Source organism: Salvelinus namaycush, chromosome 21 (genome assembly GCF_016432855.1).
Source record: "Salvelinus namaycush isolate Seneca chromosome 21, SaNama_1.0, whole genome shotgun sequence".
Classification (NCBI taxonomy): Eukaryota; Metazoa; Chordata; class Actinopteri; order Salmoniformes; family Salmonidae; genus Salvelinus; species Salvelinus namaycush.
The window spans coordinates 12993274-13009691 of NC_052327.1; the positions used below are offsets into that span (position 1 = coordinate 12993274).

The 16418-nt window shown below is 43.3% G+C and overlaps 1 protein-coding gene across 5 annotated transcripts in view; it reads left to right on the plus strand.

The window, feature by feature from the left end:
* LOC120066102 (transcription factor SOX-6-like) overlaps positions 1 to 16418 on the plus strand; it is a 154749-nt gene that overhangs the window by 95703 nt on the left and 42628 nt on the right. For all 5 annotated transcript variants that reach the window (XM_039017216.1, XM_039017219.1, XM_039017218.1 and 2 more), the window contains one exon: positions 15969 to 16141. In XM_039017216.1, coding sequence (XP_038873144.1) covers positions 15969 to 16141 — 173 coding nt within the window. The remainder of the gene's footprint in view (positions 1 to 15968; positions 16142 to 16418) is intronic.

Consider the following 16418-nt stretch of genomic DNA (forward strand, 5'->3'; position numbering starts at 1 on the left):
CAACTAACATGAAAACCCTCATTTAAATTTCTGAAATAGGTCAGATTAGAGAATAGTCAGATTAACTGGTTACTAAAATAGCAGTGCAGTTGGCACTCTTTTGCTGAGTGCAGAGATGCATTATAGGTAATGAATGTGTAGGGGACTTATGAAATTCTACAGTGTTTGTGGCGCAGCAGAAAGATCAGTATACCCCCAAATCCAGAGGTTGTGAAATCTCATACCTGGTGGGCTGATATTGAAAATCAGTACTAAGTGATCATGCCAAATGTAATCATATTGTCATTGAGGAAATATTTCTACACAGTTTTAGCTGAACAGTTTACCACTAACATTTAAACACCCATACCATTTAATTACTTTGCTTGTAATGGTTTGGGACACATGTGACCATCACGTGACAAAACCAACGGGGGACCATGACACAATGTCCAATGAATGTCCTAAAAACATCCTCTGCAACCAACTGCAAACTATACAAAACCTCCCAAGAACGTTCAGGGGTCCTTCAGGAAACTTTTACAAATACAATATAATGTAAGAACTTCTTATCAAGACAGAAGATTTCTCTTCTTGCTTGGTGAAAGCTGTTACCAGTGTGCATGTATTTATCCATGTATAGGTAAACAGTCTATCCACACACTCTGGTATTTCTCACAATTGGTTGAGCAGTAAACCTTTTCCTGTCCAGGTTGTAATTGTAACTTTGAGTACATGTTCAAAAAAGCTGTCCACTTTCTGTTTGTATGCGTCAGCAATAACTTTTACGAGCCTATAAATGAGGTGGGGTAAATGTACTTGGTATTTTTTTGGTATTGGTATTTTATTAGACATTTTATTAGACTTTAGTGTGGCTTTTGACGTTATCGATCATAGTCGGCTGATGGAAAAACGTATGCGTTATGACTTTACATCCCTTGCTATATTGTGAATAAAAGTTACCTGTCTAACAGAACACAGAGGGTGTTCTTTAATGGAAGCCTCTCCAACATAATCCAGGTAGAATCAGGAATTCCCCAGGGCAGCTGTCCAGGCCCCTTACCTTTTTTCAGTCTTTACTAATGTCAAGGCCAGTGTGTCTATGTATGCGGATGACTCAATACTATACACGTCAGTTACTACAGTGAGTGAAATAACTGCAACACTTAACATAGAGCTGCAGTTGGTTTCAGAATGGGTGGCATGGAATAAGTTAGTCCTAAATATAAAAAAAAAACTAAAAGTATTGTATTTAGGACAAATCATTCACTAAACCATAAACCTCAACTAAATCTTGTAATAAATAATGTGGAAATTGAGCAAGTTGAGGTGACTGAACTGCTTGGAGTAACCCTGGATTGTAAACTGTCATGGTCAAAACATGTTGACACAACAGTAGTTAAGATGAGAAGAAGTCTGTCCATAAAAAAGCACTGCTCTACCTTCTTAACAACACTATCAAAGCAGGTTCTACAGGCCCTAGGTTTGTTGCACCTGGACTACCGTTCAGTCGTGGTCAGGTGCCACAAAGAGATACCTCGGAAAATTACAATTGGCTTTGAACAGGGCAGCACGGCTGGCCCTTAAATGTACACGGACAGCTAACATTAATATTATGTATGTAAATTTCTCATGACTCAAATTGGAAGAGAGATTGAATTCATCACTACTTGTTTTTGTAAGAAGTGTTGACATGCTGAATGCACCGAAGTGTCTGTTTAAACTACTAGCACACAGCTTGGACACCCATGCATACCACACAAGACATGCCACCAAAAGTCTCTTCACAACCCCCAAGTCAAGAACAGACTGTGGGAGGCGCACAATATTACATAGAGCCATGGCTACATGGAAGCACCTGCCGATATGACTGGGAAATAATCAAGATGAGATAAAACTAGAGCCTGCAGGACTTGCTTTGTGGAGTGTGGTGACAAATAAGCAGAGCATCTCTTTATGACGGACATACCTCTCCCCATCTTTACAATCATCGAATCAATATGTTTTGACCATGACAGTTTACAATCCAAAGTTATGTAGGCTTCTCAACTTGCTCAGCAGCCACATTATGCGTGATCAGATTCATCTGAGTTCTAGAATTTAGGAAACGATTTGTACCAAATACAATTGTTTTGGAGATGTTCAGGACTAGTTTATTACTGGCCACCCATTCTAAAACTATCTCCAACTCTTTGTTTAGGGTTGCAGAGATTTCACTAACTGTGGTTTCTGATATGTATAGTGTTGAATCATCAACATCCACAAGCTTTGTTTTAATGCTAGTGGTTGGTCATTAGTAAAAATAGTAAAGAGTAGAGGGCCAAGAGAGCGCCCCTGCGGTACACCAGACTTTACATGTTTAACATTAGAGAAGCTTCCATTAAAGAAAAATCCTCTGTGTTCTATTAGATAGACAGGTCTAAATCCACAATATGGCAGAGGTTGAAAAGTCATAACACAAGTCAAGTCAATAATTTCAAAGGTTGCATTACAGCTCCCACAATCTTCTTATTATCCATTTCTTTCAACCAATCATCAGTAATTTGTGTCAGTGAAGTACATATGTGCCCTTCTCTATAAGCATGCGGAAAGAGAAATAGCATTGTATCTGGTCAAACAAATAAAAAAATGTAAGAGTCGGCAGTAAGCTGATTGGTCGGCTGTTAGAATCAAAGGATGCTTTACCATTCTCGGGTAGCGGAATTACTTTGGCTTCCCTCCAGGTCTGAGGATAAAAAATGTTTTCTCATTTTTTACAAGATTGATTAAAGATGTAAAAAATAGCAGTAGCAATATAGTCTGCTACCATCCTCAGTAGCTTGCTATCTAAATTGTCAATACCTCACCGACACTCAAATTACAAAATTCATTATTAGGTATTTTATGCATGAATATGATGACTCACAGTTTATTGTTGCCATTTCCTTCCTAAATTTGCCTACTTTGCCAATGAAATAGTAATTACAGTAATTGTCAACAAAAGGTTTTTGTGATAAATGAGCCATCTGATTCAATGAATGATGGAGTTGAATTAGTCTTTCTGCCCATCACTTTATAAAATGTATCTTGGTTTCATAATACCATTTTTTATTAATTTAAAAAAAAATGTGTCACATCGTTTCTCAATTTCACAGTAAGTTTGTGCAGCCAGACTTTTTCACTACTCCTTTTGCCTCGTCCCCCTCAACCATACAGCTTTTCAATTCTTCATCAATCCACGGGGCCTTTACAGTTCTAACAGTCAGTTTCTTAATAGGTGCATGCCTATTAATAACAGGAAGAAACAATTTCATAAATGCACCAAGTGCAGCATCTGGATGCCCCTCATTACACACATCAGACCAACAAATATGTTTTACATTTTCAACATAGGAATCAGTGCAAAACATTTAGCATGATCTCTTACACGCTATTGTAGGCCGAGCCTTTGTAACTTTGTCTTTTCTAGATATGGCCACTATATTATGGACTGTACATCCAATGGGTATGGATACAGCTTTGGAGCAGAGTTCTGCAGCATTGGTAAAAATGTGATTAATACACGTGGATGATAAAGTGAAAGTATAGTTCCTGTGCTGTTTAATCACCCTGGTAGGTTGATTAATAATCTGAACCAGATTGCAGGCACTGGTTACAGTGTAATGCTTCCCCTTGAGCGGACAGCTTGATGAAAAGCAGTCTATATTCAGGTCACCCAGAAAATAGATCGCTCTGTTAACATCACACACATTATCAAGCATTGCACATATGTTATCCAGTTAAGGAATGTTAGCACTTGGTGGCCTATAGCAGCACTCCAATAGTTGAGGCTTTAGATGTTTTTATTATTATTTATTTTTTATTTCAACTAGCCTATACAACCAGGTAGGCTAGTTGAGAACAAGTTCTCATTTACAACTGCGACCTGGCCAAGATAAAGCAAAGCAGTGCGACACAAACAACAACACAGAGTTACACATGGAATAAACAAACATACAGTCAATAACAAAATAGAGAAAAAAGTCTATATACAGTGCGTGCAAATGAGGTAAGATAAGGGAGGTGAGGCAATAAATAGGCCATAGTGGCAAAATAATTACAATTTAGCAATTAAACACTGGAGTGATAAGTGCAGAAGATGAATGTGCAAGTAGAGATACTGGGGTGCAAAGGAGCTAAATAATAAGTAACAGTATGGGGATGAGGTAGTTGGATGGGCTATTTACAGATGGGCTATGTACAGGTGCAGTGATCTGTGAGCTGCTCTGACAGCTGGTGCTTAAAGTTAGTGAGGGAGATATGGGTCTCCAGCTTCAGTGATTTTTGCAATTCGTTCCAGTCATTGGCAGCAGAGAACTGGAAGGAAAGGCGGCCAACGGAGGAATTGGCTTTGGGGGTGACCAGTGAAATATACCTGCTGGAGCGCGTGCTGTGGGTGGGTGCTGCTATGGTGACCAGTGAGCTGAGATAAGGCGGGGCTTTACCTAGCAAAGACTTATGGATGACCTGGAGCCAGTGGGTTTGGCGACGAATATGAAGCGAGGGCCAGCCAACGAGAGCATACAGGTCGCAGTGGTGAGTAGTATATGTGGTTTTGGTGACAAAACGGATGGCTCGGTGATAGACTGCATCCAATTTGCTGAGTAGAGTGTTGTAGGTTATTTTGTAAATGACATCGCCAAAGTCAAGGATCGGCAGGATAGTCAGTTTTACGAGGGTATGTTTGGCAGCATGAGTGAAGGATGCTTTGTTTTGCGAAATAGGAAGCCGATTCTAGATTTAATTTTGGATTGGAGATGCTTAATGTGAGTCTGGAAGGAGAGTTTAGAGTCTAGCCAGACACCTAGGTATTTATAGTTGTCCACATATTCTAAGTCAGAACCATCCAGAGTAGTGATGCTGGACGGGCGGGCAGGTGCAGGCAGCGATTGGTTGAATAGCATTCATTTAGTTTTACTTGCATTTAAGAGCAGTTGGAGGCCATGGAAGGAGAGTTGTATGGCATTGAAGCTCGTCTGGAGGTTAGTTAACACAGTGTCCAAAGAAGGGCCAGAAGTATACAGAATGGTGTCGTCTGTGTAGAGGTGGATCAGAGAATCACCAGCAGCAAGAGCGACATCATTGATGTATACAGAGAAAAGAGTCGGCCCGATAATTTAACCCTGTGGCACCCCCATAGAGACTGCCAGAGGTCCTTGACAACAGGCCCTCCGATTTGACACACTGAACTCTGTCTGAGAAGTAGTTGGTGAACCAGGCGAGGCATTTGAGAAACCAAGGCTGATTAGTCTGCCGATAAGAATGTGGTGATTGACAGAGTCGAAAGCCTTGGCCAGGTCGATGAATACAGCTGCAGAGTATTGTCTCTTATCAATGGCGGTTATGATATCGTTTAGGACCTTGAGTGTGGCTGAGGTGCACCCATGACCAGCTTGGAAACCAGATTTCATAGCGGAGAAAGTACAGTGCGATTTGGAATGGTCGGTGATCTGTTTGTTAACTTGGCTTTCGAAGACCTTAGAAAGGCAGGGTAGGATAGATATAGGTCTATAACAGTTTAGGTCTAGAGTGTCTCCCCCTTTGAAGAGTGGGATGACCGGGGCAGCTTTCCAATCTTTGGGGATCTCAGACGATACAAAAGAGAGGTTGAACAAGCAAGTAATAGGGGTTGCAACAGTTTCGGCTGATCATTTTAGAAAGAGAGGGTCCAGATTGTCTAGCCCTGCTGATTTGTAGATGAAGCAGGTGAACCTGCAAACCCAACACTTCAACACCTTTATACATGAGATCCTCTCTAAGCTTTACAGGAATATGGCTCTGAATATATACAGCAACACCTCCCCCATGGGCATTCCTGTCTCTTCTGTAGATGTTATATCCTTCTATTGCTACTGCTTTTTCATCAAATTAATTATCTAAGTGAGTCTCAGAGATGGCCAATATATGAACGTTATCTGATGTTAGCAAGGTATTTAATGAACTTTATTTCTAAATCTACATAATCTACAGTAATTAATTAATTAATTAATATGGGTTATTTTTATTCCATTCCTGTGTAGCTTATCAGAGATAGACATAATATGGAGGGAAACGAACAAACAAAGAATGAAAAGAACATTGTTCAGATAATAGTCAATCAAGCACTCGTGAGTGTCAGTTGGTGCATGTGATGGTTTGTGTGTGATGTGGGACTGAAGCTTGTCCCTCTCACTTGGTCTGATATGCAAAGAAAGCAAATCTGAGCACGGGGCTAGGAAAGCTAAACGATTTTAGCGTGTTGTGTTCAATTCAAACTCACATTCATTGTGAAGATTCAGATCAGGAAGTACTAGCTTGTGAATATACACAGGTGGAGGAGCGATGCGTAGAATTGCACACAGGCCCGTTTAAGCGGACGGGATCTACTTTAGGGGTTGCAAACTTGAATACCATATCAATTATGCTTTTTCTCTCTCTCTCTTTCTCTCACACACACACAGACATACAGACAAGCACACCCTCAAATACAACACAGTTATATTGACCCCTACAAACACACACACACAGGCACACACACAGAGAGTGAAAATGCATCATCGTCCTTTAGTTGGCTAGGCACAATGTCTACGTATTAAGACCCACAGCATGTTGATGGATAAATCAAAAAAGTGCTTTAGTGCGGTTATAGGTTAACATCCATTCTATACATGCTTATAGGATTGGCTGTGAGGCTGTGCATTGTATGAAAGCTGACTTACAGAGATGACAATATGTTTTACAGAGTGTTTTATAGCCTTGATTATGTGGGATACACACACACACACACACACACACACACACACACACACACACACACACACACACACACACACACACACACACACACACACACACATCCATATTGGACAGGAATACTTTGATTTGAAACAGTTCCCCCTTATTTCACCATATTCCGGGCCTCCTCAGTGTCTGAGTGACTGCAGGCTCTGTCCAGGCACACTTATAACATCTGATAAAATTATTATAAACCACAGGCAAAAAAAATGATATCCAGCTGAATAATCATACAAAACTCTAGAAACATGCTACACAACACGTTCTGGACATTTATATGCGCTGGTTAAACCCTCCTGGCTTTAACATTACGGCCATGTGTCCCAAATGGCACTCTATTCCCTACATAGTGCCTGTGGGTCCTGGTCAAAAGTTGTGCACTATGTGGGGAATGCAGTAAAGGTGCCATTTAGGACTCACCCATGATGAGCTATCTGAGTCCGGCCCTCTCATTCCTCATCAATCTGCTCCTTCTTAGCGGCACTCTGAAAGCGTCATTTAGATTGGCCCCTTAGAAATGGCAGGCATTTCCTCAGTGGAAAGCGTTAAAAAAATGCACAGAAACACTCCTGAGTGGGAACAGGATTGACATTGAGCCTCCTCACTTCAACTCTCATGTTTAAGCAGCTGGAGCTGTCTCTCTCTCCCTCTCCCTTTTTCCTCATGTATACTCTCTCTCCCTCTTATCTCTCACTTACGCTCTCTCTCCCGTGCAGTTCAAATCAAATGTTATTTGTCACATGCGCCGAATACAACAGTGTACTTACAGTGAAATGCTTACTTACAAGTTCTTAACCAACAATGCAGTTTAAAAAAAATAAGTGTTAAGTAAAAAATAGATATGTTAAAAATAACAAATGGTTCTCTGTCGCAGCCGGCCGCGACCGGGAGGTCCGTGGGGCGATGCACAATTGGCCTAGCGTCCTGTGGCGGGCCGGGCGCAGTGCGCGCTAACCGAGGGGGGCGGGTGCACGGTGTTTCCTCCGACACATTGGTGCGGCTGGCTTCCGGGTTGGAGGCGCGCTGTGTTAAGAAGCAGTGCGGCTTGGTTGGGTTGTGCTTCGGAGGACGCATGGCTTTCGACCTTCGTCTCTCCCGAGCCCGTACGGGAGTTGTAGCGATGAGACAAGATAGTAATTACTAGCGATTGGATACCACAAAAATTGGGGAGAAAAGGGGATAAAAAAAAATAAAATAAAAATAAAGTAAATGGTTAAAGAGCAGCAGTAGTGAGGCTATATAACGGTAGTGAGGCTATATTACAGGGGGTACCGGTACCTAGTCAATGTGCGGGGGCACAGGTTAGTCGAGGTGTTTGAAGTAATATGTACATGTACTGTATGTAGAGTTAAAGTGACTATGCATAGATAATAATCAGAGAGTAGCAGCAGCATAAAATAGGGAGTGGGGGGGGGGGGGGGGGGGGGGGGCAATGGAAATAGTCTGGCTAGCCATTTGATTAGCTGTTCAGGAGTCGTCTGGCTTGGGGGTAGATAGAAGCTGTTAAGAAGCCTTTTGGAACTAGACTTGGCGCTCCGGTACCGCTTGCCGTTGCTGGCCATATAGCCTTAAACCTGAGTCATATTCATGAGTGTAAAATGTAGCAAAATGAAAACGAGTGTTTCTTATTGGACAAGATCAGGTAGAACCTCCATGATTCAGTAAATGTTATTCCATTTGGTGCCTGAATACAACCCTCGTCCCATCAGAGGGAGCAACATTATGGTATTTTCCCACACAGTGCAAATATGTGGGCTGCATTCAGTAGGGCACAACGCTGTGGAACATTCAGATAGAAATATGTAGTGTAGAACAGATATGCCTCTCTGACATGTAGAATAAGGAATCGTGTAAGTTCTATTCACTACATTTCTATCTGCACCCAGCGGAAAGCAATGCCGGTCTATCCCCCAACTCCACAGGAAGCGACTATATGGACTCTCCACATGCACACAAATGCACGTACACACAGACACACACACTCTCTCTCGCTCTCTCTACACAGAGCGCTCTCTGTTCCACCAGCTGTGTTCTCTCTCCAAAACACTGTGATTAATTTCAAACGGCCGACTCACTTCTTAATGGCTGACATGGAACGGGGCCTAACCACTGAGATAGATAGATAGATAGATAGATAGATAGATAGATAGATAGATAGATAGATAGATAGATAGGTAGGTAGGTAGGTAGGTAGGTAGGTAGGTAGGTAGGTAGGTAGGTAGGTTACGGTAGGTTATTTTAATTTCTTTGCCTGGACAAATCTGATAATATTTTCCCAGATTTTTCTTCCTGTCTGCCTGACAAATCTGTGATAGAAGTGTCTTTTAAATTCAGTCTCCTGTACCACTCTTGGGTTTTTAATCTGTGCTGTTTTGTTTTTTATCGATCAACATTTGGGGCTGGGAAGGAACCTGTGCAGTTGAGCTTCATTGACTCACATGTATTGAAGAGGTGAGCTCATATGAAAACGGGGCACATAATCTGAGACAGAGTTCCTCAGCTCGGCTCCCAGTTGAAACACTGTGTTACTTGTGACAGATGTGGCGCGATGGTACGTGGGCTAGGTGTCAGGGTCTTTTTGTTGTGATGTGGCGCGATGGTACGTGGGCTAGGTGTCAGGGTCTTTTTGTTGTGATGTAGCGCGATGGTACGTGGGCTAGGTGTCAGGGTCTTTTTGTTGTGATGTGGCGCGATGGTACGTGGGCTAGGTGTCAGGGTCTTTTTGTTGTGATGTGGCGCGATGGTACGTGGGCTAGGTGTCAGGGTCTTTTTGTTGTGATGTGGCGCGATGGTACGTGGGCTAGGTGTCAGGGTCTTTTTGTTGTGATGTAGCGCGATGGTACGTGGGCTAGGTGTCAGGGTCTTTTTGTTGTGATGTAGCGCGGTGGTACGTGGGCTAGGTGTCAGGGTCTTTTTGTTGTGATGTAGCGCGATGGTACGTGGGCTAGGTGTCAGGGTCTTTTTGTTGTGATGTAGCGCGATGGTACGTGGGCTAGGTGTCAGGGTCTTTTTGTTGTGTGCTACTGAAGGGAGGTTAGTCATAACGTGGACTGCAGTCAGCTGACACACACAGGAGTACCTTTTGACATGATGATGATGTTTTTTGGCAAGAGGAACAGGGTCTCCCGCCACGAACATATTCATTTCATCATCATTACATTTACATTTGAGTCATTTAGCAGACACTCTTATCCACAGAGACTTAACGTTTGTGAAGGTGGGACAACCAGCCATAGTAAGAAAAAAGTGCAGTACGTCATGGTATATACAGTGTGTGTGTGTGTGTGTGTGTGTGTGTGTGTGTGTGTGTGTGTGTGTGTGTGTGTGTGTGTGTGTGTGTGTGTGTGTGTGTGTGTGTGTGTGTGTGTGTGTGTGTGTGTGTGGTGTTTCTGTGTCTGTGTGGTGTGTGTCTTTGTTTGTGTGTGGATAAAATTTACATGGTTTTCCGTTTTCAATTGTATTAATGCAAAATTGGTCAAGTCTCTCTTGTTGTTTTGGCACGGGGGAGCAAAAGAGTTAAGAGAGGGAGAGAAAGAAAGGTAATTGGTTCCTGGTTTGGCTTGTAAATTCAACAGGTATGACACTTCATCCATAATCCTGATGGATGGTTAGTTAACTTAAGGCAGAAAAGGCTGAAATTATTATTATTATTGTCAGCTATATTTGATGAATGTCTAGCATGTGTTATTGCACATGGCATAATAAATACATATATATGTATATGCATGTATATTATTGTCCTGTGACTGCACCTGGCTTTGAAATATTCACTTTAGAGAGAGAGTGTGTGTGTGTGTGTGTGTGTGTGTGTGTGTGTGTGTGTGTGTGTGTGTGTGTGTGTGTGTGTGTGTGTGTGTGTGTGTGTGTGTGTGTGTGTGTGTGTGAACCTCTGTGTGTGTGTAACCCGTTGGAAATGGCTAGCTAGTTAGCGGTGCGCACTAGTAGTGTTTCAATTGACGACGACCTTGAAATAGTTGCTTCCCTTGTTCTGAGTAATAGGTAAAGATGCTTCATGGGAAACAGTTCAGAGGGTCCCTGGGACAGGCCCAGGTCGGGGCAAGGAGAAGGACAGACAGAAGGAAGTCCGTTACGTTGATGCTGTTAACCCAGAATACTCAGTTGGGCTCTGCCCAGCTGCTGGGGTTGCTGCGGAGAAGGAGGAGGTCAAAGGGGGATGAGTGTGACCGGTGTGAAATGGCTAGCTAGTTAGAGGTGTACGCTAGTAGTGTTTCAATTGGTGAAGTCACTCACTCTGAGACCTTGAAGTATTTGGTTCCCTTGCTCTGTAAGGACTGCAGCTGTTGTGGAGTGATAGATAGTGAATCTTATTGGATGACTGTTGTCGATATGTTCAGAGGGTCCCTGGTTGAGCCCAGGTTGGGGCAAGGAGCGGGAGGGAAGCAATATTGTTATGTGTGTGTGTGTGTGTGTGTGTGTGTGTGTGTGTGTGTGTGTGTGTGTGTGTGTGTGTGTGTGTGTGTGTGTGTGTGTGTGTGTGTGTGTGTGTGTGTGTGTGTGTGTGTGTGTGTGTGTGTGTGTGGAGGGGGTGGGGGGTGATTGAGTAGGTTGATTGTCCAACACCAATTGTGTGTGTACACTACCGGTCAAAAGTTTTAGAACACATACTCATTCAAGGGTTTTTCTTTATTTTCACTATTTTCTACATTGTAGAATAATAGTGAGGACATCAACACTAGGAAATAACACATATGGAATCATGTAGTATCCAAAACAGTGTTAAACAAATCGAAATATATTTGAGATTTGAGATTTTTCAAATAGCCACTTTGCCTTGATGACAGCTTGGCACACTCTTGGCATTCTCTCAACCAGCTTCGACCATGAAGGCCTGATTCACACAGTCTCCTCTAAAGAGTTGATGTTGAGATGTGTCTGTTACTTGAACTCTGTGAAGCATTTATTTGGGCTGCAATATCTGAGGCTGGTAACTCTAATGAACTTATCCTCTGCAGCAGCGGTACCTCTGGGCCTTCCATTCCTGTGGTGGTCCTCATGAGAGCACTTGATGGTTTTTGAGACTGCATTTGAAGAATCTTTCAAAGTTCTTGAAATGTTCCATATTGACAGACCTTCATGTCTTGAAGTGATGATGGACTGTTGTTTCTCTTTGCTTATTTGAGCTGTTCTTGCCATAATATGGACTTGGTCTTTTACCAAATAGGGTTATCTTCTGTATATCACCCCTACCTTGTCACAACACAACTGATTGGCCTAAATGCATTAAGAAGGAAAGAAATTCCACAAATGAACTTTTAAGAAGGCAGACCTGTTAATTGAAATGCATTCCAGGTGACTACCTCGTGAAGCTGGTTGAGAGAATGCCAAAAGTGTGAAAAACTATCAAGGCAAAGGGTGGCTACAAATATTAAATATATTTTGATTTGTTTAACACTTTTTTGGTTACTACATGATTCCATATGTGTTATTTCATAGTTTTTATTTCTTCACTATTATTCTACAATGTAGAAAATAGTACAAATAAAGAAAACCCCTTCATTGAGTAGGTGTTCTAAAACTTTTGACCGGTAGTGTATGTGTGTGTGTGTGTGTGTGTGTGTGTGTGTGTGTGTATGTGAGTGTGTGTATGTGGGCAAGTGTTTAGGGGGACTGCTGACTGGAAAACTGAAGGCTCAATCCCAATTCCGTCCCTTAGCCCTCCCTCTCCATTTTGCGAGATCCCACGAGCCGCGTAGATTCGGAGTAGTGTTCCAATTCAACTTTGAGCAAGGGGACTGAGCACAGCACCCCTGATGGGCCCCTGTGTTGAGGATCAGCGTGGCGGATGTGTTGTTACCTACCCTTACCACCTGGGGGCAGTCCGTCAGGAAGTCCAGGATCCAGCTGCAGAGGGAGGTGTTTAGTCCCAGGGTCCTTAGCTTATTGATGAGCTTTGAGGACACTATGGTGTTGAACGCTGAGCTGTAGTCAATGAATAGCATTCTCACATAGGTGTTCCTTTAGTCCAGGTGGGCAAAGGCAGTGTGGAGTGCAATGGAGATTGCATCATCTGTGGATCTGTTGGGGTGGTTTGCAAATTGGAGTGGGTCTAGGGTTTCTGGGATGATGGTGTTGATGTGGGCCACAACCAGCCTTTCAAAGCACTTCATGGCTACAGACGTGAGTGCTACGGGTCGGTAATCATTTAGGCAGGTTACCTTAGTGATCTTGGGCACATGGACTATGGTGGTCTGCTTAAAACATGTTGGTATTACAGACTCGGACAGGGAGAGGTTGAACATGTCAGTGAAGACACTTGCCAGTTGGTCAGCGCATGCTCGGAGTAAACGTCCTGGTAATCCGTCTGGCTCTGTGGCCTTGTGAATGTTGAGCTGTTTAAAGGTCTTACTCACATCAGCTGCAGAGAGCATGATCACACAGTCTTCCAGATCAGCTGGTGCTCTCATGCATGTTTCAGTGTTATTTTCCTCGAAGCGAGCATAGAAGTAGTTTAGCTCGTCTGGTAGGCTTGTGTCACTGGGAAGCTCTCAGCTGTGCTTCTCTTTGTAGTCTGTAATGGTTTGCAAGCCCTGCCACATCCGACAAGCGTCAGAGCCGGTGTAGTACGATTCGATCTTAGTCCTGTATTGACGCTTTGCCTGTTTGATGGTTTGTCGGAGGGCATAGCGGGATTTATTATAAGCTTCTGGGTTAGCGGCAGCTAGCCTTGAACGCGGCAGCTCTAGCCTTAGGTCAGAGCGGATGCTGCCTGTAATCCATGGTTTCTTGTTGGGGTATGTACGTACGGTCACTGTGGGGATGATGTCATCGATGCACTTATTGATGAAGCCAATGACTGATGTGGTGTACTCCTCAATGCCATCGGAGGAATCCCGGAACATATTCCAGTCTGTGCTAGCAAAACAGTCCTGTAGCTTAGCACAGGCTTCCTCTGAACACTTATTTATTGATCTAGTCACTGGTGCTTCCTGCTTTCATTTTTGCTTGTAAGCAGGAATCAGGAGGATAGAATTATGGTCAGATTAGCCAAATGGAAGGTGAGGGAGAGCTTTGTATGTGTCTTTGTGTGTGGAGTATAGGTGGTCCAGAGTTCTTTTTCCTCTGGTTGCACGTTTAAAATGCTGATAGAAATTTGGTAAAACGGATTTAAGTTTCCCTGCATTAAAGTCCCTGAATACTAGGCGCGCTGCCAGCCTCTGACTGTGGTGGTATGTAAACAGCTACAAAGAATACAGATGAGAACTCTCTAATGGTAGGTAGTGTGGTCTGCGGCTTACGGGCACATTGTTGTTCTGCTGTTCTCAGTTGTTGCTCATATGGTAGTAAGTACGTATTTGTCGCATGAGAAATATATGGAAACCTACTACTGTCGCCAGTACAGGCTTTGTGAAAAACACAAGGCTCGTGGTCAATGAAATGTGGTATCCATTGGCAGTTTCTGAGTGATGTAGTGATGTAGTGATGTCCCATTCCCTAGGCCTTATTTAGCTCTCCACTAGTTGCTCTGTTATGAGTGCCACTCCCCCACCAAGGGACACTCAAAAATGAGGGGGGGTAATTGGGATTGAGCCTAAATCACACGTGCAGCCCCTTGGTTGATCTCTATGCAGCCTGGCGGAAACATCATTATCAGAGATTTGCTGTCTGTGTTTGATATGATTGGACCTTGTCCTAATTTATTTACTTGTAACTGACTTGCCTTTTGTAATTACCCCTGAGGGGATAAATACAGTTTTATTGAATTGAAAGATGAATTTAGCATCAGAACTAGCATGGCTAATTAACCATTTAGCGTCAGCGCTAGCCTACAATGCTAGACTGTTCCGCTAGTCTTTTCTGCTAGCCTTCTCTGAGCCAGTGCTAGCCTTTCTGTTGGTTACATTCTACTAGCTGTTGGAAATAGTATATTTGAGCAGTGAGCAAACATGCATTTATCTTGTGTTTTTTTGCTTTGATGAGAATATAATGACATTGGAAACAGAGCACTTTGAATTAAGAAAGGATAAGAGTGATAAAAGGGGGAGCAGGGAGAGTGGAAGAAGGGAGGGAGGAGAAGGAAAAGTGGAAGAGCATACAAACGAAAGAGAGGAATCGGCCAGAGAAAATACAAGTTCATTTTGGGAAAGTATTGGCGAAAACAAGGGAAGAGAGGAGTGTGAGAGAGCCGAGAAAGTGAGCGAAAAGAATGAAGAGAGGAAACAATTGTCTTTGATATATGCAGACCTAGGCTTTGTCCCTAATGGCACCCTATTCCCTACATAGTGCACTACTTTTGGCCAGAGCCCTATGGGGGGCCCTAGTCAAAAGTAGTGCACTTTGGGACAGATACTTAGTGTGTAGCAGAGGGGACAGCCTTGGCTCCTGTACAATACAGCTCCACTAGACTACAATAAAGGGCCTGTTAGTATGCAGCTACTGTAAGGGCCACCCTGCACTCTCCATCCATGGCCTCAGGGCAAGACCCTACACGCATGCTTACACAAACACATGCATGCATGCACAAACGCATGCATCTTATACACAAACAAACACAAACACACACACACACACAACCCCACACACAACCCCGGGTCAGGCTCCTTTATATTGAAACTGGTAGTGGATGACGTCAATTCCCCCCGGGCTTCATCCGTCCTCAGGCTTCTATCAGTACAGCAAGAGGTTCATAAAGGGTGCGTCCCTAATGGAACCCTGTTCCCTACATAGTCCACAACTTTTGACAAGAGCCCTATGGGCCCTGGTCAAAAGTAGTGCACTACATAGGGAATAGGGTGCCGTTTGGGAAATCAAGTTACTCTAGATGGAACAGAGAGTCATCAAGTATATTCCACTCTTGTGCTTATTGTAGATACGCTATTACTGTAGTTTGTTCATCTGGATAAAGCTATTGATATTAGCCTGCAATTCAATAGCATACATATGTAATTTATAAAGGGAAAGGTATTACTCTTTACTTGGAGATACATTGTCGTCAAGTACCTTGATGAAAGCAGTGATGAATGCATGGGGAAGCAGACCAACTGTAGGAAGTAGAGGTCAGGGCAACACAAGTGGCATGATTCAGAGATGGGAGACCTTGTAGATGAATGGAATATAACAAATTGAAGATGATCACGTATACATTTATATCTCACTTATATGACGTCGATTTCTTTGACATTTCCACCCCCCCTCCTTCTCCCTCCATCCTTCTAACCCCCACTCTCTCTCTCCGTCAGGTACCCCAGAGAGTTTGGAGGAGAAGGAGCGTCAGCTTTCCACCATGATTGGCCAGCTCATCAGCCTGCGGGAGCAGCTCCTGGCGGCCCACGACGAGCAGAAGAAGATGGCCGTCTCACAGATGGAGAAGCAGAGGCAGCAAATGGAGCTGGCCCGTCAGCAGCAGGACCAGGTGTGAGGGGAGGGAGGGAGGGAGGGAGGGAGGGAGGGAGGGAGGGAGGGAGGGAGATAGATTATGTTTGGACAAGTACTTGATTCCCATCACCCCATTACGAGACAACATTCCATCACAAAAGAAAAGTGAGTGTGGTTAATAGACAGATTTCTAAATTGGCCTGCTATTTAGCTGTTCAGACATGACGGGGTAATGACCTATATTGACGCCACTGAGAAGCCTTGCCTAAATGAATCCTGACACATGTTCGGTTGAGCGACGTCCCATAATGGAC